Genomic DNA, 22,950 nt, shown 5'->3' on the forward strand with positions numbered 1-22,950 from the left:
CTGGGAGTCTGGAATGACTGGCAACTTTTTGTGCATTTAGCTATTTACAAAACATTCATGCATTTTAAAAGATTCCTTTGTTACTTCATCCTAATCTTGTCAATACTTTTGTTCTTCTGGTTCTGCTTATTGAAGTGACATTTCCAGGCTACCTATATTTTTGTTCAAGGAAGGAAATATTCCGATTAAAAAAAAAAAAAGTCATTTCAACTGATAAGCTTACATAATTGATTGATCTTATGGATCCCAAGAATACCTTATATCTGTTTTATGTGTTTTCAAAACAATGTGTTCTTTCTAAATTATTTTGATTTTTCAACATTAATATTCATTTTGCCACTTAATGTCTCTTCCACTTACTAAGGCACATTCTCTCTTTGATCACCTTTAAAATTATTCGGAATTTGATCTGTCTCTTATTTCTCCTGAAAATGCTACATTTTAAGACATCAATGATAATACTGAAAACTCACGAATATTGGGTAAAAAGACATCCTCAGTGGTGCCAGTCCCAATTTTTAAGTTACAGTATTCTTTGGGAACCATTTTCATAATGTTTAATGGAAAGAACAGCCCATAGATGACCACCTATTGTCTTTATGAGGAGCGTTCCAGAACATTCCTTGAGTTCCAAGCTCCCTGGATACAAGGAGCACGAACAGTTTATGTGAAGGCCACATCTGGTGTGGTTGGTGGGAATTTTTCACGCTGTGATCTTGAAATCTTGAATCCCTCAATTCATTATATGGCTCCAGTGTCAACCTCCAGACCAACTTCCTATAAAGGCCAGTCCTTCTGGGTAAATTGCCAGAAACATTTCTCAGTTGTCACAACTTCTTTTAGTAGCCGTGGAGCCTCTTTCACTTTTTATAAGGACACCAGTCCTGTCAGGTTAGGGACCCACCCTTATCACTTCATTGAACTTTAATACCCTCCTTTAAGTCTCTATTTCCAAATATGTCGCTTTGGGGTTTAAGGCTTCAACATATGGGTTTTTGGGGCCAGGATATAGATCAGTCCATAGCAATCCCTCTGCAACTAAATATGGAATTTAAACAACATCCCACTTTAGCAACCCATGAAAGGAGTCTCTGATTTTGGTTTTGAGCAATTTTGTTAGAGAGAGAGGAAGGAATGCAGGGAGAGAGAGAAACATAGATTTGTTCCACTTATTTATGCATTCATTGGCTGTTTCTGGTATGTGCCTTGACCAGGGATCAAACCCACAACCTTGGCATATTGGGGCAATGCTCCAACCAACTCAGCTACCCAGCCAGGGCTGGAACAATCTTAGCACAATGACTTCAAACGTTGTAAGACATCTTTCAACAATATCATACAAAAACCTTAGTTGAAATTTTTTGCCTTGATATAAAAAGTGGATAAACTGAGTTTTAAATTACCCAAAGCAGTTGTATACCAGCATCAAATAAAGTCTTTGGACTAGCATTCCTCTTCCTCTTAAAACAGTCATTATTAGGACCCTCATCTCTGTTCTGTCAGGGGGTCACAACTAATAATAATTCACTGGGTACTTGCCCAGTGCCCACACCATGAGCTGTTACTTTCCTAGGCTAGAAAAGAAACAGGAATCCTACTTGCCCCATCTCACCCCAAACTAATCCTTAACACCTCAAATTTTCTAAAGATTCTATTGCTTATTACTCGATCTCCACACCAAATTCTTTATCAGTTGTTTGTCTGATGGCAGGAAAATGAACAATTGGAACGTCAATGATAGTTTGAGAGATTACAGCCTTAGAAAGCACAATACCCAGGGCGGCTCCAAAGACCACCACTATTAGGGTGTTGCCACTGGACAACACAGATTGAACTGCATTCAAACTCCAGAGTATTTGATCAGCCACGTTCGTCAGAACCATATGGCAGGGTGGCCACTTAATCAAAGGATAAGAGATGCTGTAGTCAAAAGGAGGCAAGGAAAACCAGGCAGAGAAAAACAGAAAAGTACATAATTTAGGTTTTATTTTTGATATCACAATGAGTTTAAACTAGAATACACGTCTGAAAAAATTTTCTCATTTCGGATAGCATGGTTATCTTTCTATGCCTATATACATGTTTATATTTCTTTTTTAAACTGTATAATTATTGAATAAATACACAATAATTACCCATTACCTAATAGTTTACCACTTCAAAAAATTTTTTGGCCATTATATATTTACCTACCTTTGTACACTTTGGTTTCAGAGGAATGTTGATTCGAACAATATATACATATGGCATATACATATAGATGGCACATTATATACATACCATATACATGTGGCAACTTATTTAACTGACAATGGCATTGTCTTTTCACACATTCGCCAAAACTGGGTATTATCACTCTTCTGTGATTTAAAATCAATCTATTGGGAAAAAGTAGATATATCATCACTTTTATTTTGCATTTTTATTAGTAGTGATATTGGCTGTTTTCATTAGCTGTTTTTATTTCACCTTGTTTGAACTGGCTGTCAGCTTTGTCCACTTATATACTGAATTGCAGATGTTACTATTACTGATTTGCAATAGTGCTTTTTTAAAGGATAGTTTATTTATTTTTAGAGAGGGAAAGGGGGAAAGAGAAGGAGAGAAACGTAAGTGTGTGGTTGCCTCTCAAGCACCCCCTACTGGGGAACATGGCCTGCACTTCAGGCATGTGCCCTGACTGGGAATGGAACTGGCGACTCTTTGGTTCGCAGGCTGGCACCCAATCCACTGAGCCAGGGCTGCAATGGTGCTTTGAATAATAGGATTATCCCTTATTTGTTGCAAGCAATTTCTTTCAGCCTCTCCTTTGTCTATTAACTTTGACTGATGTTTTCCAAATAAAAACCAGCTCCTGGGTTACATGCAGAGCTTAAGAAGGCCTGTTTCAAGCCAAGTTTATAAAAATATTCTAGGTTTGTCTTGTACCTTAATAGTTTATATTTCCATCTTTAATCTTCCAGAGCTTCATCAGTGTGCCAGGGATAGATCTGTCTCTCCAGAGAGCTAAGTGTTCCACCGCCATCTGATTACTACCCCCCCCCCGCGCCCCCCCCCCTTGCAACAAAGAATCCTTTTTATCATATAAAAGGAGAGTCTAAAACCTCCACACACTCAGGATGAGCCTGCCCATCTCCTGGCTTCTGGGCCCTGCCAAAAGACAGAGGGAGCCCCAGAGCTGCACTCTTTAAAATCCATGTCCTGTGGATAGGAGCTCCCTTCACATGGCCCTCTGTGCTGCCATCAGCAGCAGTGACGATGGAACCCAAGAGCTCTGGTGCTCCAGGTGAGAGGAATCCAGGCGTGGGGGGAACTACTGAAGGACATGAGATTTCTCTTGGGGTGAGGAAAATATTTGAAAATTAACTGTGGTGATGGTTACACAATTCTGAACATAAGTCATTGAATTGTGCACTTCATATAGCTGAACTGCATGGCATGTGAATTACATCTCAGTGAGGCTGTAATTAAAACAAAAAACCCTCCACCAGCCACTAAATCACTATTGCTAAAGAGTGAATAGAACTCTCATGACTCTTGTTAAACCATCAAATCCCTCTTCCTGCACCACTCAAAGTGTCCTATCTGCCTTGGGACTATTGTAACTATTCTCATTATGCCCTTTGTGTCCAATAATCACCTCTCATTCTTCCCCCTCCCCTGCCTATAATGCTCACATGTTCTGGGGGGTGGTAAGGCATTCCTTCCAAAACTTCCCAGCTCCTTCTTTAGATCATTTCTCATGATGGTACAAATCACATACTTATCACGTTGTGCATATTTTCAATTTTTTCTGTCTTCTCCCACTTGATTCTCCGTACATTTTCCACCCAGCTGTGGAAAGCTGCCCATCAGGATATCCTTAGCACCTAAAACAGTGCCTGACACATTACTAGGTGCTCAACTAACATTAATTGAATGAGTAATACATTACAATACATTAACAACATATTACTACATTCCTTGCTATATCACAATTCTACAGAAAGTCAGATTTGGCTTGTCAGCTTAAAAATATATCAGGATTTTTACTGGAACACTAATGAATTTACATATTTAATGCAGGGAGAAATATTTTGCCAGACTGAGTCTTTCTATAGAGAGACATGTCTAGCTTTAAAATAAGTTTAACTATGTTTTAATATATATATTTATACATATAACATATACATTGTATGTATAATATATACATATAATTGCAGTATATGTTTTTGTTTTGGTGTCAGTCTTTAGTTTCATACAATAAGATGGGAAGCTTTATATTTATTTTATGCTCTAGAGCAATGTAAATATCCCAGAAATTGTCTGTGGTACATTTCTACAGGTCAAAGTTTTGAACTACCTTTTCCAGTTTATTTCATGGCTACATATCTACTTATTTTCTAGCTTATTTGAGTTTGTTTTTAATATTGTTCCCTGGCTGGCTGTACATTCTACAAAACACTTTTGTCCTAATTGGCCTAGTTTCACTTAAGTGCCAGGTGAAGAGAGTTCCGTATCAACAATGCTACATGTCCTCATATTTATTCATACAGAGGGAGCAGTAAGCAACCATGGTACCTGGTGTATCATAGAATCTTTCAATTTGGAATGTGTTCATCTTTCATACCTGCAGCAGAGTAAAGAGTCCTCTGTCTGCTCTAAAATATGCAGGTTTCTTAATCCTGACCTTCTGGTTTCATTTTACTTGCAGCTGAACATGACTTGTCAGGCAACCAACCTTTACCTTAATGGCAATAATTATATGCTAAGGAGTAAATGGGTTATTTAACATATTCTTCAAAATGTGTTTTGAATGGAAGAGTAACATGAATACAGGTTTTGATTTTAAGAGGTTAAGCTGGCTACACTGTTAAAATTATGCACTTGAGAGGAGCAAGAAGGAAAATGGCAATAACGCTATTGCAAAAGTCTTGGACTATGATGATGGGGCCCAGATTGGGGAAAAGTGGATGGATTCTAGAGGACTTGGTGGTATGGGGGTGAGGAGGAGGGAAGAACTGAGGATGAGGATGGCTCCCCAGTGTGAACTCGCTGATGATGAGCTAGATGTACACTCTGCCTGAAGGCTTTTCCACATGCTTTACATTCATAGGGCCTTTCCCCAGTATGGATTCTTCGGTGCAGCGTAAGATGGGCAATCTGGCTGAAGGCTTTGCTGCATTCCTGACACTCATAAGGTTTCTCTCCTGTATGAATTCTTTGATGCAGAGTAAGGGATTTACGATGGCTAAAGGCTTTCCCACATACGTTACATTCATAAGGCTTCTCTCCTGTATGACATCTTTGGTGACAAATCAGGGACGCCCTCTGTCTGAACGCCTTCCCACATTCAAGGCATTCATATGGTCTTTTTCCAGTGTGGAGTCTCTGATGTTGAACAAGATAGGAGCCGTCACCAAAGGCCTTCCCACACTCAACGCACTCATAAGGCTTCTCACCAGTATGAACCCGCTGGTGTTGAACAAGGTGCGCGATTTGACTGAAGGCCTTACCGCACTCCTTACATTTGTAAGGTTTCTCTCCAGTGTGTATTTTCTGATGCTGTGCGAGGTGTGCATTCTGGCTGAAGGTTTTGCTGCACTCCTTACATTCATAAGGTTTCTCCCCAGTGTGAACTCTCTGATGATGAGCGAGGTGTGTGCTCTGCCGAAAGGCTTTCCCGCAGTCCTTGCACTCATAGGGTTTCTCTCCCGTGTGAACTCTTTGATGTAGAGTAAGAGAGCCACGGTGGCTGAAGGCTTTCTCACAGAGCACACATTCATAAGGCTTCTCTCCTGTGTGAATTCTCTGATGCACAGTTAGGGATGAGCCGTGGCTAAAAGCCTTCCCACACACGTGGCATTTATAAGGTCTCTCTCCAGTGTGGATCCTCTTATGCTGAATAAGTCCTATGTGATCTGTGAAGGCCTTCCCACAATCAATACAGTCGAAGGGTTTCTCCCCAGTGTGATAGTACCTCCGATGACGTATGAGAGAAGCATTCTGCCGGAATGCTTTCCCACAGTCCACACACTCATAAGGTCTTTTTCCAGTGTGAATTCTTCGATGGTGAGCCAAGGATGAACAATCACTAAAGGCCTTCCCACATTCAACACATTCATAGGGTTTCTCTCCAGTGTGGACCCTCTGATGTTGAGCGAGGTGTGCAAGCTGGCTGAAGGCTTTAGTGCACCGACGACATTGGTATGGCTTCTCTCCTGTGTGAACTCTCTGATGTTGGATGAGATGAGCATTCTGGCTGAAGGCCTTCCCACATTCAGTACATTCGAAGGGTTTTTCTCCCGTGTGTATTCTCTGATGCTGAGCAAGGTGGGCGCTCTGGCTAAAGGCTTTTCCACACTCAATACATTCATAGGGTTTCTCTCCGGTATGAACTCTTTGATGAAGAGTAAGGGTTGAGATTTTGCTGAAAGTTTTCTCACAGTCTTTACATTTCAGAAGTTTCTTTTCTCCATAGACTTGCTTATGTTTTTTGACAAATGAATGTGTTTTTAAGCTTTCCTTATCAGTGTCAAAATTATATATTCTCTCTTCAATGGGGAATATGTGTTTTATATAAGATAAAGTCTTCAGATGAAAAATTTTCCCAGATTTGTTAGAGTGGTCTTTTTTCTTGATAAGTGCACCTATATGACTAACTGTCTCTTGCCTGAAATGTGGCTGCTGACTTACCAGCTCCCTCTCAGACAGGTCTTCACCCTGCCTGTTTTCCCCTAATGTGGAACATTCAGGGTTATCATAGCTTGTAACTCTTTCCATAACCATTACCTGGGATAATTTTTCTTCATAAATATCCTGGTTTTGAGATAATTCTTTGGTCATCCACATATACTCCAAGTCTGAAAGATATTAAAAAAGCAAATGCCTTCTTTATTTAATGCTAGAATAATGGAAACTTCCCAAAGGAAAACAGTTACTGAGCCCACAGAAGTTAATGTTCTGGACAGCTCTTAGATGAAGTTAGGCAACGCGATCTAATTTACATTTCTGGAATAAAGCCTCACTATCTACAGTATATTATTTCAACATGAATTTTAATTTAAGATTTTATACTAGTATTTGTAATTGAGATTTTTCTGTAATTTTATTTTTGGGTGCTATTTTGGTATCAAAAATTATGCTGTCTTTATAAATCCATTTTTTTCAAAGCTCTTTTTATTCTCTGTTATAAAACATTTTAACCAACATTGATGACATTTTTCCTTAAACGTTTTAGAGTATTTATTTGTATAACTATTTGGAGTAGTTGTTTTTCTTGGGGAGGCAGTTCTTAGATAACTTTCTACATTTCTTCAGTTGTAATAGGTCTGTTGAAATTCTCTCTCTTATCTGGTATCAGTTGTGGTCATTTATAATCTCCTAAAATATTATCCACTTAATCCAAGTTTTGTTTTTGTTTTTCAATCTTCACCCAAGGTTTAAGATTTTACTGATTTTAGAGAGAGAGGAGGGGAGAGAGTGGGAGAGAAAGAGAGACAAAGAAACTTCCATGTGAGAGAGAAACATCGACTGGTTGCCTCCTATATGCTCCCCAACTGGGGATTGAACCCAAAACCTAGGTATGTGCCCTTCCTGGGGATCAAACACACAACTTTTTGATGTTCGGGATAATGCTCCAACCAACTGTGCCACCCAGCCAGGGTGGAAAAGTTTTAAACAAGTTCAAAAAACTAAACACAAATTTGTCTAAGGAATTAAGAAATGTTGAGAGTTAGAATGATTGTAACAATATGGTTCTTGAGCAAAACTAGGTCAACATAAGTGGAACAGAATTCAGAAACAAGACTGTAGAATTTGTAGGAACTCAGGAAAGATACAGTTGGTACAACATACCAGTTGAAGAATAGAAAAACCACTTTTTAAAATGGAGTTAGAACAAGATGTTTCAATTTGGGAAGGATTCTGAGAGGTCTTTTCCAAAAGTGGAAACAATTTTAAATTTATTATTATTTTTAAAGATTTTATTTATTTATTTTTAGAGAGAGGGGAAGGGAGGGAGGAAGAGAGGTAGAGAAACATGGATGTGTGAGAGATACATCGATTGGTTCCCTCTCACACGCCCCCAACTGAGGACCTGGCCTGCAACCCAGGCCTGTGCCAAGACTGGGAGTCAAACAAGTGACCTTTTGGTTCGCAGGCGGGCAGTCAATCCACTGAGCCACACCAGCCAAAGCTAAATTTATTATTATTATTTTTTACTTACTGATTTGAGAAACACATGGACAGACAGATAGACATTGTCATTCATTTGTTGTTCCACGTATTGATGTGTTTATTGGTTGCTTCTTGTATGTGCCCTGACCAAGGATCAAACTTGCAACCTTGGCATAACAGGACGACCCTCCAACCAACTGAGCTACCCATCCAAGGCTTGGGAACAACATTTTCAGACTAGTTTCCCAGCTCTAGTAATCCTGTACTTACCCAGGCACGGGTCTCCTGTCATTTCTCCATTCTTCACCCAGGGCTCTTTACCTTGTTCCAATAAGAAGATCATATATGGTTTAGACAGGCAAAGACCTGCATATAAGATAAGAAAATTGGCTATGCTGTGGTGATTCCAGAACTATAACTCAGTCCAAATGGGACTGCGAGAGGAGGGACGTTGTAGGAAAATGCTGATAAAGGCATGTGAGATGCCTGAAGTAGAAACACTGCTACGGGGAGGTGAAGGAGGCAGATATTCTTACCCACTGAAACCAGGTTCTTGTAGTTCTCCAACATCACCTTCTTGTACAACATCCTTTGTGCAAGATTCAGCCATTCCCACTCATCTTGGGAGAAGACTATGGCCACATCTGTGAAAGTCACTAAATCCTGAAATGACAGAAATATAATATTGCTCAGTCAGTGTTTATGTCCCCACTCAGCTGGCTCTGGGGTAAAGGGTTATGCTGTTCATACTTGTGGTGAAAAAAAGATGTGTGTCAGTACTTGCATTGGGGGGGGGGTGGTGTTTAACTGATCCAGGTGTGGTAGTTAGTTACTAGACAGCTTTTCTGCCTAAGGAAAAATAAAAAATATGAGAGGCATTTACAATCCTATGAAATTTGTAAGCATTTATTTTTTTTAAAGTTTACTACATTCAAAACAATATCCTCAAGTATTAAATTATTTTATCTATGTTAGGAACTCCATCACCCTTCTACGTGGAAAAATCAAAGGGCTCTGGAAACACCTGAAGGAAGGATGCTGACGTGATGAACCTGATTTCAATCTACACAACATATTATAAGAAATCTTAGTATTCTTCAGGTGCTAAAAGGTGTGCTTAAAAAATATGAAAGGAAAATGCCTAACAACATTCTTTTATTTTGAAATGCCAATATATTTGAGTTACAGGAGAAGAGCACATTTGGAAAGTTGTTTTTTAATGATCTGCCAAGAAGTATCAGGAGATCATATGAGGTAGGCACCCCAAGCAATGTGTGTTTTCTTACATGGGCTGAATTTTTGAGCCAGCTAGCAAGTGACGCCAGTCATCCATCTACTTACTCCATGTTTGCTGGAAAATATCCCATTCCTTATTTTGTTATTTCACTTATATTAACATCTAAGAATAAAAGGTCAGATTATTCTACTCTGAATTCAGACTCTGGTACTGACTAGTAATCTGCTAGGTAATCTGCTAAGTTAGCTACGTCCCCCATGCCTTGCCTTGGTTTATCCACCTGGAAAATGGAAATAATTTGAGTACCTACTTCATAGCAGCATTGTGAGAATTAAATAAAGTAACAGGCTCTGGATGGAGGAGGGATGGGAGAGAAGGTAAGGAAGGAGAAGGAGGCCAAAAACAGGTGAAACATTTGGTTTAATACTTTAACGAAAGTTTTACTTCTTTTTTACCTAATTTCAGAATACTACAGCAGTTAAAAACATGGTCTCTAAAGCCAGACCACCTATGTTCCAAATTTTCTTCTGTTCAGTAAACTTAAGCTATTTGTTTGTTTTAAGATTTTGTTTATTTTTACAGAGAGTGGAAGGGAGGTAGAAAGAGAGGGAGAGAAACAACAATGTGTGAGAAATACATCAATCAGTTGCCTCTCACAAGCCCCCAATTGGGGACCTGGCCTGCAACCCAGGCATGTACCCTGATCAGGAATCGAACCAGCCACCTTTCAGCTTGCAGCCCAGCACTCACTCCAGTGAGAAACACCAGCCATGGTAGAGAAATTTTTTTTTAAAAGGAGGATTTCTGCCCCCACTCTCTGAGAATTAGAACACTTTTCCAGTACCTGAGCCTGAACCTAAAGGTTTCTCCTGTAGTTCTTTCTGTCCATGCCAATATGCACTTCTGGCTTTTATGCTAGGAGATACGTGGAGGGGATAAAAAAGGTGAACATACCACATGTTTGGTGGTACCCCGTATTTTGTGCTTTTCTTCTAATTTGTTGCTACTGTTTACTTTTTAGAGATCCTAAAACTGCTGTTCCAGACATGTTCTTCTGGTTCTACAGCAGCATTCAGTGGGAAAGACGGGGTGGACTGTGCTCGGTCCATCTCACCAGGAACCAGGCCTCACCCAAATTCAGTGTAAATGATTATTTTTAAAGTTAATATCTCATTGGAAATAAAAATCCTCATGTTCAGTGCTTCTTCTGCATCAAACATCATATTGTAGTTCTTCAGCCTATATGTGTGTATATGTATAGGTATATATGTATATACATATGTGTATGAAAAACCACACCATGGGCATGGAAGCAAATAGCAGCATATACAGCTAATGCTTATATAGTGCATATTAGGTGCCAGACACTTCTTTACAAACTTATGACATATTAACACATTAATCTTCATAACAGTCCTATAAAGTACTACTATTATTGTTATTCCCATTTATCGATTGAGGAAACTGAAACTAAGGTGATATATGTAATATATAGTGGATCTAGAGTTCGAACCCATGTAGTGTGGTTCCAGAGTCCACGTTACTAACTTTTAGGCCATACTTTGCCACTCTTAAAATGTTTTCCTCTGACAACAATAATGCTTTTGTTTAAAATGTTCAAATGTTCTAAGAAGTAAGTTCCTTTCGTAGTACATGTTTTTGGCATTATATCTGGTAAGAAAAGGTGTTTGGCTTTGATGTAAGTTGCTTCTTGTGTCTTTGATATAAAATAAAAGCAATTTTTACTGTTCTAAGTTTTTTTATCTCATGCGAGGACATTTTTTTTCTTCTTTTAGGAAGAGATTTTATTTATTTTTAGAGAGGGAAATGGAGGGAAAAAGAGAGGGAGAGAAACATCAAAGTGTGGTTGCCTCTCAAGTGCCTCCTACTGGGGACCTGGCCCTCAACCTAGGTATGTGCCCTGGGTGGGAATTGAACCAGTGACCCTTTGGTTTGCAGACCTACACTCAATCCACTGAGCCACACCAGCCAGAGTGAGGACTTTTTTTTTCTTTCTTCATTGCTTTTAGAGAGAGAGGAAGGGAAAGAGAGAAACATGGATGCCAGAGAGAAGCACTGATGGGTGTCTTCCTGTAAGCGCCCAGACTGGGGACCACACCCACAACCTTTTGGTTACGGAACAAAGTTCCAACCAGCTGAACCACACTGGCCAGGGCCTAGGTTATCTTTGATCTCCACTTCCTCCGTGATTCAAGTCTTCCCAACCCCTTCCCAAGGAGGCAAAGTGGAGCTAAAATAAAGTAGATATCCTCTTGCCGGATTGTGGCTTGTCACAGCGTTTCACCAGTCCAGAGGAAGGGGCACTTTTCTCTAAAGCAATCAAAGGTGCTTATATTGGCTATTAATGACCCTTCTCCACTGCTCCACAAGAAGTCTGCTGTCCAGTGCAGCACTAGTTACGTTGTATAAGTAAAAGGTTGCTACCTTTTCGTTTCTTCAATAGATGGCAAACTGTCTGAGGGCCAGGAACTAAGCAGATCCTAGTTCCTTCTCAAATTTCCTCAAAGGATTGTACTTGTACATAGTCATCTTCTTACAAAAAGACTGAGCACAAGAGAAGGGCTCAGGTGGGTCATTGTTTGAATGAAGAATAAACACCAAATCGGAAGAGGAAGCTCTGAGACAGCACTGGGCTGCATGAGTCTGTCCCTGCGACCACACCACTCATGGGGAAGGGAGAAAATAAAAACCAGGCCCCAGGGTGGGACTATTAGGGAGACAATTTTCAGAATGAAACATTACCAAATCCTGAAAAGCAAAACTGTATTGTAAGGAGGAAAGAGGTATACTAACTCACCAGGGCCATGGCTTTAAGAAGTTCAATTCCCATCACCCCCTCCTCTTCCTGGCTCCTCATTTGAAGGGCTTTGCCTGCAAGGGCAGAGCTGGGGAAGGAGAAAAAGAGTAGTGAGAGAAGGAGCAGCTCTGAGAGTCAGAGCCTAGAAACGCTTCCCTTCAGCTCCGTTTTCACTCAATCCCACCCAATCACCCCCCAGACCAGACACTTGCTGGGAGTCCTGTAATTTACAGCTGGGGTCCTCTGCTGTGCTCTGGGTTTTCAGGCTGAGCAGGCCTTCTCCCTCTCCCAAAGCCACCCACTGGTTAACAAGAGATGTATCAGGTGGGCTGCATCTATTAATACTCTGATTTAACCTTCATAATCTTCAATGAAAATAGGAAATACTATCATTTCACACATGAAAGCTCTGGGAAGCGAAGTCTTCTGCACAACTTTCATGGCTTATAAATAATGGAGCCCAGTCACCAACCTAGGTTTACCTGACTCCATCATCCAAGCTATTTGCTCAAGCAGACACCAAAATACAAGAGGAAATATGCTCCCTGTGCAACTACCTAGCTAGGATTCCCATAGATTCTATGAGATTTAGAAAAACAATCCATCTTCCCCAGAATCTATGTGGCTTGCAGATCATTGGACCAAAAAATGTAAGCAGACCCAGGTTCTCATTTTGCATTGCAACAAACAGAAGTTTTTAAAAAGAACTGCATTGGTCGGGTGGTCCAGTTGGTTGGAGCTTCGTTCATTACACCAAAAGACTGCGGATTCGATTCTTGGTTAGGGGACATCTTAGGTTGTGGGTTCGATCCCCAAATCAGGGCGTGTACCAGAGACAACCAATTGATTTTTTGCTCTCACACTGATGTTTCTCTCTGTCTCCTTTCCCCTCTCTCTAAAATCAATAAACATATCCTCAGGAAAGGATTAAAAAGAATAAACATAAAAAAGTCCCTTGTGCTCTCTAAGCCAAGTTTCCTCTATCAGGAAATGTTCTGACTCAGTTGTAGTTTCTTTTCTCTAAACTCCACAGCTTTCTGAAAGTATGATTATAATGATAATATTGGGTTTGCCAAAAAGTCCATTGTTTTTTTCTGTAAAATAAAAGACACATTTTTCATTTTCGCCAATAACTATTGATTTGGATATTTTGAGTATGTTATCTATCTACTATTGACTTCTACTAGGTAGAGGCTAAGGGTGCTCTAAACATCTTCCAATGCATACAACAGCCCCACAAAAAAAATTATTTGGCCAAAGTGTCAATAGTACCAAGACACTTCGCAAACCACTTTTGACATGTTTAGTCACAGAATCTTTTCCATATAATGCACAATTTTTTGGTGTGTTTTAGTTGCATTTTTACCTTCTTAAGAAAGATGTTATTTATTTCGTTTTAGAGTGAGGGGAAAGGAGGGAGAAAGAGAGGAAGAGAAACAAAGATGTGTGAGAGAAATATAGATTGGTTGCCTTTTTCATGTCCCCAACCAGGGACCTGGCCCACAACCCAGGCATGTGCCCTGTCTGGGAATTAAACAGGCAATCTTGTGGTTCACAGGCCAGTGCTCAGTCCACTGAACCACACCAGCCAGGGCTTACCATTTTTGAAATAAGAAAGCATAACATGCCGAAAATGTTGCATGTCTTCTTCCATCTTCAATATTAAAATGGCTGCACAAAAATTCACCAATTTTGGTAAGTGTTTTAAAAAATGCATGCTACTATGACAGCTGTCACAACACAATCTAACAAAACTATTTCGAATGAAATTAAAGACACCTAAGCACTAATAGAGCCATCGTAGGGAAAAAAATGTAACAGACCTCTTGGCCAACCCAGTAAGAGTGGACATCTATTGAGCAGTTACTATGTGGCAGGGACTACACCACCTGTTTACAGGCATGGGCTTACTTAATCCTTCTAACAGTCCTATGACATATATAACAGTATCATCTCCATTTTACATAAGAGAAAGTGGTTCAGAAAATTTAAGGGAAAAAAAAAAAAGTAGCCCAACCTGGTAGCTCAGTTGGTTGGAATGATGTCCCAATATGCCAAGGTTGTGGGTTCAATTCCTAGTTAGGGTACATGTAAGAATCAATCAATGAATGTATAAATAAGTGGAAAGCCCTGGCTGAGTGGTTCAGTTGGTTGGAGCATCATCCCATACATCAAAAGTCTGCAGGCTGGATTCCCAGTCAGGGCACATGCCCAGGTTTCAGATGCAACCCCCAGTCAGGGCATGTATGGGAGGCAATTGATTGATGTTTCTTTCTCACATTCATGTTTCCCTCTCTCTCCAAAAAATTAATAAACATATCCTCGAGTAAGGGTTAAAATATAAATAAAGTGTAAGAACAAGTCTGTTTCTCTCAAAAAAAAAAAAAAAGAGAAAGAAAAAAATGTGGAGGTTTTTGGGATCGGAACATTTGAAGTTATTTAAGCCTCTCAGAGTAGGCTTTCAATGGTCACAAGCGGTTAAAGTAACCTACCGTGAGCCCCTGTGGAGGAGATTACGTGAGAGCCAGTATAGAGTGGGGTGTATGCAGTCAGTGTGTCCTGGGTGTGAATTCTGACTCCTCTTTCTAGTGATTATTTGTCCTCTCTGTGCTTCAGCTTCCTCATCTGTGAGGAGGAGACAAGGTAGTTCCCACATCCCAGTGTTCTGAGGTTTGGTGTTCACGCTCCCAAAAGTCTCAGAACTGTGTCTGGCCCACAGTAAGCGGGTCGTAACCATTAGCAACTGTGACTGCATGCTGTGAAAGAAACAGAGAACAGGACTATGGGCAGCACTTTTTTTTTTTAATTAAAAAAAATATGTTTATTGATTTGAGAGAGAAAGGAAGGAGGAGGCAGGGGTTGGGGAGAGAGTGAAAAGCATCGACTGGCTGCCTCACATACGTGCCCTGACCAGGGTTGGAACCCGCAACATTCTGTTGTACAGGACCGGAGTCTGACCAACTGGGCCACCCGCAGGGAGAGCAGAACTTCTTCTCCTTTCTGTGTACTCACTGCGGGGGGGGGCGGGGGGGGCACAGACAGATGAGTGGGAGGAACTGAAATATTTTTGTTCATGTCCTGGAAGGTGACTGAGCCAAACCTCGCCTCATCCCGAGTCCCACCCAACAGTGACACATGGCACAAGAGGACTGACACATGAATACTGAAGTACTCCCTGAAGAGGGGACGCTCTCCACCCAGGTCCTTGGCGAGGCCCACAAACCGGGGAGGGGTGTGTCCGGTTAGGTGACACTGGGCAAGTCAACATCCCTCCCTCAATTCAGCCACTCCGACACCCAGCACGAATACTTGGGCCCCCAGGCACAGCGCATCCCGAAGCCACCTGTCACTCTTACCTCAGCACTCAGTCAGGACGTCGCCAAGGGGACGCTGCTAGGTGTCTGCTCGCCCGGTCTGGACCCTGCCCCGCACCCCGAGGTTTGGCCCACGCCGGCTCCCGGGCGGCTGGGTCTGAGGAGGGTGGTCTCCTCCGCAGGGCTCCAGCTCACAGCCTCCTCAAACCCTCACGCCAACGCCCACCATCCCTCACGAGCTACTGTGACGGCGGCCACCGACGCAGAAACGTACACCCCCACCCTCCCCACCTGTCGCATCCTCCTACGGTTGAACACACGCCCCTTCGCACCCCCACGCACACGGCACACGCCACGCACTGCCGTCTATCACGCCCGCCACCCCTCCCGCTCTCTCCTTGGAACCCCACGGATTCGCTCTAACACGTCAACCTCTCACCGGAAGTGGGCGTGCCCTCACGCAATAACGCCCCCTTGAAAGCCGTAGGGACGTTCTGCAGGCCAGCGAGGAAGCTGCAGAGCACAGTTTCCCTCCCAGTCGGGTGATCACTGCCGTCAGTCCATTACAAGTGACTCCTCGTGGGTAACAGAGCCGCCCTGAGGCCCCTCGGTCCCGACCCTGGGTCCCAGAAGTACAGGCCCCCTCCGCAATGCCAGCAGAGCGCGGGGGCTTCTGGGAGCCCGGTCAGGCTCCCAGTTCAAAGGTGCCTTGGACCGGGAAAGCCAGGGACAGAGGCAGACTCGGGAGGGGCGGTCAAGGGCTGGAGCCTCCAGGATAGGAAGAGTGATTTGGACTTTGCCTGCTGTTTTGTGCACTTGTGATGTGTGACTTCCGGAGTGCGTGTGGGTTACCTGTCAATCAATTCTCCCTTGCTAGTAAGTACTCCTGGTGCCCACTTTGTCCCTCCCGGCTGGACGTCTTGTTTAAGCTTGTGTTCCCACCAACTAAAGAAGCGTTTGCCATGTGTTGGTTAACCACGGAGACCTCAGAGAAATGTGTCCCTCCTCGATTTCTTCATTAAGTGATCATGGAGGCACTTACACAAACCTAGATGTCTAGCCTACTACACACCTGGGCTGCAGTATAGCCTGTTGCTCCTAGACTACAAGCCTGCACAGCATGTTACCCTGCTGAATACTGCAGGCAACCTAACACCAGGCTAAACATTTGTATAGTTAAACATAGAAAAGATACAGCGAAAATACTGTATAAAATATTAAAAATGGTGCACTGTATAGGGCATTTACCATAAATGGAGCTTGCAAGACTGGAAGTTGCCCTTGAGAGAGTGAGTGAATGGTGATCAATGTGAAGGTCCAGGACATTATTGTACAGTTAGGCTACCCTAAATTTTTAAAAAATACTTTTCTATCTTCAAGAATAACTTAATCTTACCTTAGCTTGACTTTCTTGTATAAACTTAATTTTTAAAAAACTTTACCACTCTTTTGTAATAACACTTAGCTTAAAACACACACTGCACAGCTGTAGAAAAATATTTTCTTTCTTTACATTCTTATAAGCTTTTTCCTATTAAAATATTTTTGCATTTATTTCAAGAACATTTTTGTTAAAAATTAAGACAGAAACACATCAACTTAGGCCTACCCAAGGCCAGGATCAGCAATATCACTGTCTTCTGCCAGACATCTCATCCCACTGAAAGGTCTTCAAGGGCAATAAACACATGGAGCTCTCGTCTCCTATGACAACAATGCCTTCTTCTGGAATGCTTCCTGTAGAACCTGCCTGAGGCTTTTCTTGAGGAGGTGTCACTCTTTTCAGAAATATGTCCATAGTGGTTTGATCTCTTTATTTCATCATAGATTTGTTTGTAAGCAGATAATGCACAACGAACATTCCTCTCTATTGATGAAAACCTTTCAGTGTTGGGGTCCATGTTTTCAAATCTTTTAAGGAGGTTGCTGAGGTCTGCAAAAGCTCCTGCTAAACCTTTCACTGTGAATTTTCCTGGAAGTTCTTTTTCTTCGGCAGTTTCCTTTTCTCTTGCCTTTTCTTCAGCTATATGTTCCTGTTCTAGTTCCAACAACTCATTAGTCAATTCCTCAGGAACCATGTCTAGGAGCTCCTCATGGAGTCCTCATCCACACCCAGGTTAAAGTGGTTTAACACCTCAACCACAGCCCTACTGATTTTTGCAACTTCCTCCTCCTTGTCAAATCCTTTGAAATCCTGGACAAACCTCTTGAGTGTCTGCTTCCAGATGCCACTCATACACTCCCTGGTGACATCGTTCCAAGCCAAGGCAAGGTTCTTGAAGCAGTCATAGATGTTGTAATCCTTCCAGAATTGCAGCAGTGTCTTCTCAGTGTCTTCCTCAACTGCAGCAATAGCCTGGGCAAAGGTCCTCCTCAGGTAATAGGCCTTAAAAGCTGCTAAAACACCTTGTTCCATTGGTTGGATTAAAGAGGTAGTATTTGGAGGTAGAAACACCACTTTGATAGTGGAATGAAGATCACCAATAAAAGGAGGGTGTCCAGGAGCATTATCAATAATAAGCAAAATTTTGAAAGTTTTGTCATTTTCCAAACAGTACATCTCCATTTCGCTGGCATAGCAATTCAGGAGAGCATCTTGGAAGAGCAGCTGGGTCATCCATGTCTTCTTATTGCCTCTATAGTACACTGGCAACGTGTGCTTACTGATCTGCTTGAAGGCCCTGGGATTCTCATTGTGCCAGATCACAAAGGGTTTCAGTTTATAGCCTGCAACATATAGCCCCCAAGCAAGACTGTTAACCTGACCCTAAAAGCCTTAAAACCTGGTGTTGACTTGGCCTTCTTGTGGATAGAAGTCCTTTCAGGCATCCATTTCCAGAATAGTGAAGTTTCATCCATATTGAATATTTGCTCTGGCAAGTAATTTTCCTCCACAATCAGCTTATCTAGAGTTTCTAAAAATTCCTCAGCTGCCTTTACGTCGGCACTGGCAGGCTCACGACTCATTTTCATGTTATGTAAGGAACAACGGTTCTTGAACCGTTTAAACCAGCCTGAGCTGGCAGTGAATTCAACACTGTAGTCAGGCCCAGCCCTTTCTTTCAACATCGCAAACAAACTTTTTGCTTTGGTCTTGATTGTCATGGTGCTGAGGGGGATACACTTCTGAGTCTGGTCTTCAATCCAGGTCATGAGAAGTTTCTCCATGATTGATATGGGCCCTTCTCGAATTTTTGTTACTTTCGTTGTCTTCAATGAAGCAGATCCTTTAACAGCTTCCATCACTCTGTCCTTGTTTTTCAAGATCATAGCTATGGTGGAATGAGACATGCCAGACTGACGAGCAAGAACCATCACTGACTTTCCACTTTCGTAGTCCTTAATCACTTTTAACTTCGTTTCCAGGTCAATTGCTTGACGTGGCCTCTTAATGGCAATGTTAGCAGTGGATTTTGTACACTTAGGGGCTATGATGAACAGAACACAAGATTAAGTCAAGCACAAGAGAAAATGATGCAATCAAGAGCTATAGTAAACATGAGATGTATGAGGCTGCTCCAGCATAATACAGCATATTTATTGTCATTATCAAGTATCATTTAATATGTTTAATGGTATGTGTTATATGTTATAGGAATGGCAATGCAGTACATTTGTTTACACCAGTATCACTATAAACACATGAGCTACGCGTTGTATTATATCACTAGGCAATAGAAATTTTTTACCTCTATTATAATTTTATGGGACCACATTGAATATGGGGTCTATCGCTGACCAAAATGTCTTTATGTGGCACACATAATACTCAGTTAAAAAAAATTAACGGTTTAAAAAATTACTTAATTTAGCATTAGCAATCTCATCATGACACAGCTAGAGACTGATCCACCACATATCACCTAAATATTAAGGTACTCTCTTAGACACAACCAATTACTCAAAGCCCCACAGCCACATCTGACTCCAGCTTTCCAGGATCCAATTTCCCTCAGACTTCATGGACTCCATAATGAAGCTAAGTCTAGCTGTGAAGATGTCATCTCTAAGGAATTAAAGTGTTTATAACATTTTGTGGTTGGTTACTTGAGTTGGATAAAAACAATACTGATACTTCCTATTTTAGAACTAACATATAAAGACTTTGGAGACCTTCACTCACATCTTCACAGCCAGAAACACATCCAACAAACTGAAAATCAAAAACTTTAAAAAAAAATCTGTCAGAGAATTGAGGACACAAAGGAAATCACCACCTGAAAATTTGGAAAGTTAGGGGAATACAGAAAAATCACACCAAGTATCAGCCTACCTGAAGCAGAAGCTGCTGGAGCCAAAAACTGTACAAATTCTTAATGGGCAATTTTGACGAAGTGTTGGAGGTTTAGTGTGGACTTGATTGGGACTTAAAAACTCCTGGGAGACCCCACAAATGCATGGACTTCACCTCCAGAAACTCCACCAAGCTCTCAAGCTAGAAATCAGAGTACATGTGTGGGGAAGCATCTTTTGGAAAGTAAACACTTTGACATACCTCAGAGCATTCTCCCTAACAGATCCCTGAACTCCAAGGAAAACCAGAGCCTTTTCAGACCAAGCAGAGCGCCAGTTGGACAGCTCCAGCCCCCCTAGCCTTCCTGTCTCAGTCAGGGCTCAGAAGCACAGTGAAGGTCACAGCCCAAGGACTCAAGCCCCCTGACCAACTGAGATTTAATCATAAAATTATAGAATGCTTTCCTTTCCCAATGCTTTACTGCCACACCAATGGGGCTTCAGTATAGTAACAGTGGATTACAACAAGCAGCAAGACACACACAGAGATTCTTTTTAAGAAGGAGTTGTTGGGAAATTCAAGCACAATGGGAAGAAGAAAGAAAAGCAAAGAAAGTAGGAGAAACCAAAGCCTTTGGTTCCTACAGCTACATCAACTATTAAACACGGCTCAGCTCCTATCCAGATGAACATAAAACTGCACACTAAAATTCCAATTACCTTTGTTTCTATAACCTAGAACGTAAGTCCAACTATCAACAAAAAATTACAAGGCATTCACAGGAAAAAAAACACAGTATGAAGAAACAAAGCAAGCATCAGAAACAGACTCAGATATGACAGAGACTTTGGACTTTCCATACCAGGAATTTAAAAGAACTATGATTAAAAATATATGAAAGCCACTAATGAAAAAAGTAGATAACATGTAAGAACAGATGAATAATGTAAGCAGAGAGATGGAAACTCATATGTATCAAAATAATATGCTAGACATTTAAAGTACTGTGACAGAAATAAGCAACACCTTTGATGGCCCCATTAGAGGACTGGACGCAGGTGAGAAAATAATGAGTTGGCCCTGACTGGTGTAGCTCAGTTGGATAGGCATTGTCCTGCAAAGCAAAAGGTCACCAGTTCAATTCCCAGTCAGGGCATATGTCTGGGTTGCAGATTTAGTCCCCAGTCAGGGTGCATTCAAGAGGCAACGGATCAATGTTTCTCTCTTACACGGATGTTTCTCTCCCTCTCCCCCCCCCCCTTTCTTTAAACAAATAAATAAAATCTTTTAAAAAATTAATGAGTTCAAAGATATGTCAATAGAAAATTCCCAAACTGAAATGAAGAGAGAAAAAAGGCATAAAAACCAAAAATGCCTCAGGATATCCAAGAACTGTGAAACAATTACAGAAAGTATAACATATGCATAACTGGAATACCAGAAAACGAAAGCAGCAGAATATTCATACTAATGGCTGAGAATTTTCCAAGGTTAACGACAGACACAAAACCACAGATCCAGGAGGCACAGAGAATACCAAGCAAGACAAATACACACACAATACACACACACACACACACACACACACACACACACACACCCCCGCCCCCCCCCCAAGGCATATCATATGCAAGACAGAGAAAATCAAGGACAAAAATTTTGAAGCAAGCTAGAGGAACAAAACATCTGAGAGGAAAAAGAAACAATATAAAATTCTCAATTAAAACCAAAGATAGCATAGAGGGAGAAACAAAATACTAATTATGTAAGTTAACTGTCAATCCTGCAAACTCTTACAGGTTTAATTGGTTTTCATAGATAGACATTTACATCATCTACTAATGACAGTTCTATCTAGTCTCTTCCTGTTAGTACATCACTTAAGTCCTTTACTTTCTAGAAGATGACTGGAACCCCAGTACTATGTCAAAGAAGAATAGCAACACTAGATTTACCTGTCTTATTCTTAGTATCAATGTCAAAGCATGCAATACCATTGTTCTTAGTGAACATTGTACTATTAAGTACGTTTTTCTGTAGTTTACTTAACTGACACATTAAAGTAATCATATGATTTTTCTCCTTTCTTCTATTAATGTGATGAAAGACTAAGGGATTTCCTAATATTAAGCCATCCTTGCTTGTTGTGAAAAAGCACTATTTGATCATCATATACTTATTTTAAAGAAACCGGTGACAGCCCTGGCTGGTGTGGCTCAATGGGTTTAGTGCCAGCCTGCGAACTGAAAGGTTGCTGGTTTGATTCCTAGTCAGGGCACATGCCTGGGTTGCAGGCCAGGTTCCCAACTGGGGGCGTACAACAGCAAACCATCCAATCAATGTTTCTTCTAGTCACATTGATGTTTCTCTCCCTCACTTCCCCTCGCTCTAAAAATAAGTAAAATTTTAAAAAAAACCTGTTAATACAGTTAGTTAATACTTTATTTAAATTTTTAGCATCTATCTTCCTAAGAGAAATGCGCTCTTCCATTATCTTATATTGTTCTTGTATTGTTTTGGAACCAAGATTACATGACTCATAAAATAAACTGGGCAACATTTACTTTTTTCCTATTTTTTTGGAATAGCTTATGTAAAGAATAAAGCATTTCTTGGTATTTTGGTAGAGCTCACATTTAAAGCCATTTCTCTCAACAGTATTCTTCTAGAATGACTGGCACCTGACATTCTATGCCTTGAATTATTCTGTGTATTTCCCTGTGCAATTTTATATTTTTCAAAAAAGTTATCACCTTCAATTAGATATACATTTGGTTGTTTATCTATTGTGTCTAAAGTTATTGTTTTTCTCTTCTGCATTCTTCTGTCTTTCACCTTTTGTTGCCTAGCTGGTTAGAAAATCTCTCTCTCTTGCTCTCTCTCATCAAAGACTTGGTATTTTAAAAACCTTCTCAAAGATGAAGCCCCGGCTGGTGTGGCTCAGTGGACTCAGCGCCGGTCTGTGAACTGAAAGGTCACTGGTTGGATTCCCAGTCAGGGCACAGGCCTGTGTTGCAGGCCAGGTCCCTCTGGCTGAGGGAGTGCAAGAGGCAACTGATCAATGTATCTTCACACACTGATGTTTCTCTCCCTCTCATCCCCTCTCTCTAAATAAATAAACTCTTAAAAAAAAAAAAAAGAAAAGATGGAGTTTCAGGTTCTGTTGTCTTTTTGCACTTCACTCATTTTT

At 41.1% G+C, this 22,950-nt stretch overlaps 1 protein-coding gene across 1 annotated transcript; it reads right to left on the reverse strand.

Annotated features, from left to right (window-relative positions):
* Nucleotides 1–4,845: 4,845 nt before the first annotated feature.
* Nucleotides 4,846–12,272, reverse strand: ZNF470 (zinc finger protein 470). The gene is made up of 4 exons (XM_054588262.1): nt 12,213–12,272; nt 8,694–8,820; nt 8,428–8,523; nt 4,846–6,842 (listed from the first exon to the last, which is right to left on the reverse strand). The coding sequence occupies exons 1-4, from the start codon at nt 12,270–12,272 to the stop codon at nt 4,960–4,962; spliced, it is 2,166 nt and encodes a 721-aa protein (XP_054444237.1). The 3' UTR covers nt 4,846–4,959.
* Between the last annotated feature and the right edge of the window lie 10,678 nt (nt 12,273–22,950).

This window comes from Pteronotus mesoamericanus, unplaced genomic scaffold (genome assembly GCF_021234165.1).
Source record: "Pteronotus mesoamericanus isolate MK-2021 breed Mesoamerican mustached bat unplaced genomic scaffold, CSHL_Meso_final scaffold_128, whole genome shotgun sequence".
NCBI lineage: Eukaryota > Metazoa > Chordata > Mammalia > Chiroptera > Mormoopidae > Pteronotus > Pteronotus mesoamericanus.

What these genes read in the sequence shown, in the direction of transcription:
- ZNF470 (XM_054588262.1), bottom strand. Translation starts at nt 12,272, where the DNA reads ATGAGGAGCCAGGAAGAGGAGGGGGTGATGGGAATTGAACTTCTTAAA. An exon ending in CAAGAACCTGGTTTCAGTGG is followed by an intron (nt 8,524 to 8,693) that starts GTAAGAATATCT and finishes TCTTATATGCAG; the next exon opens with GTCTTTGCCTGTCTAAACCA. An exon ending in GACAGGAGACCCGTGCCTGG is followed by an intron (nt 6,843 to 8,427) that starts GTAAGTACAGGA and finishes AATATCTTTCAG; the next exon opens with ACTTGGAGTATATGTGGATG.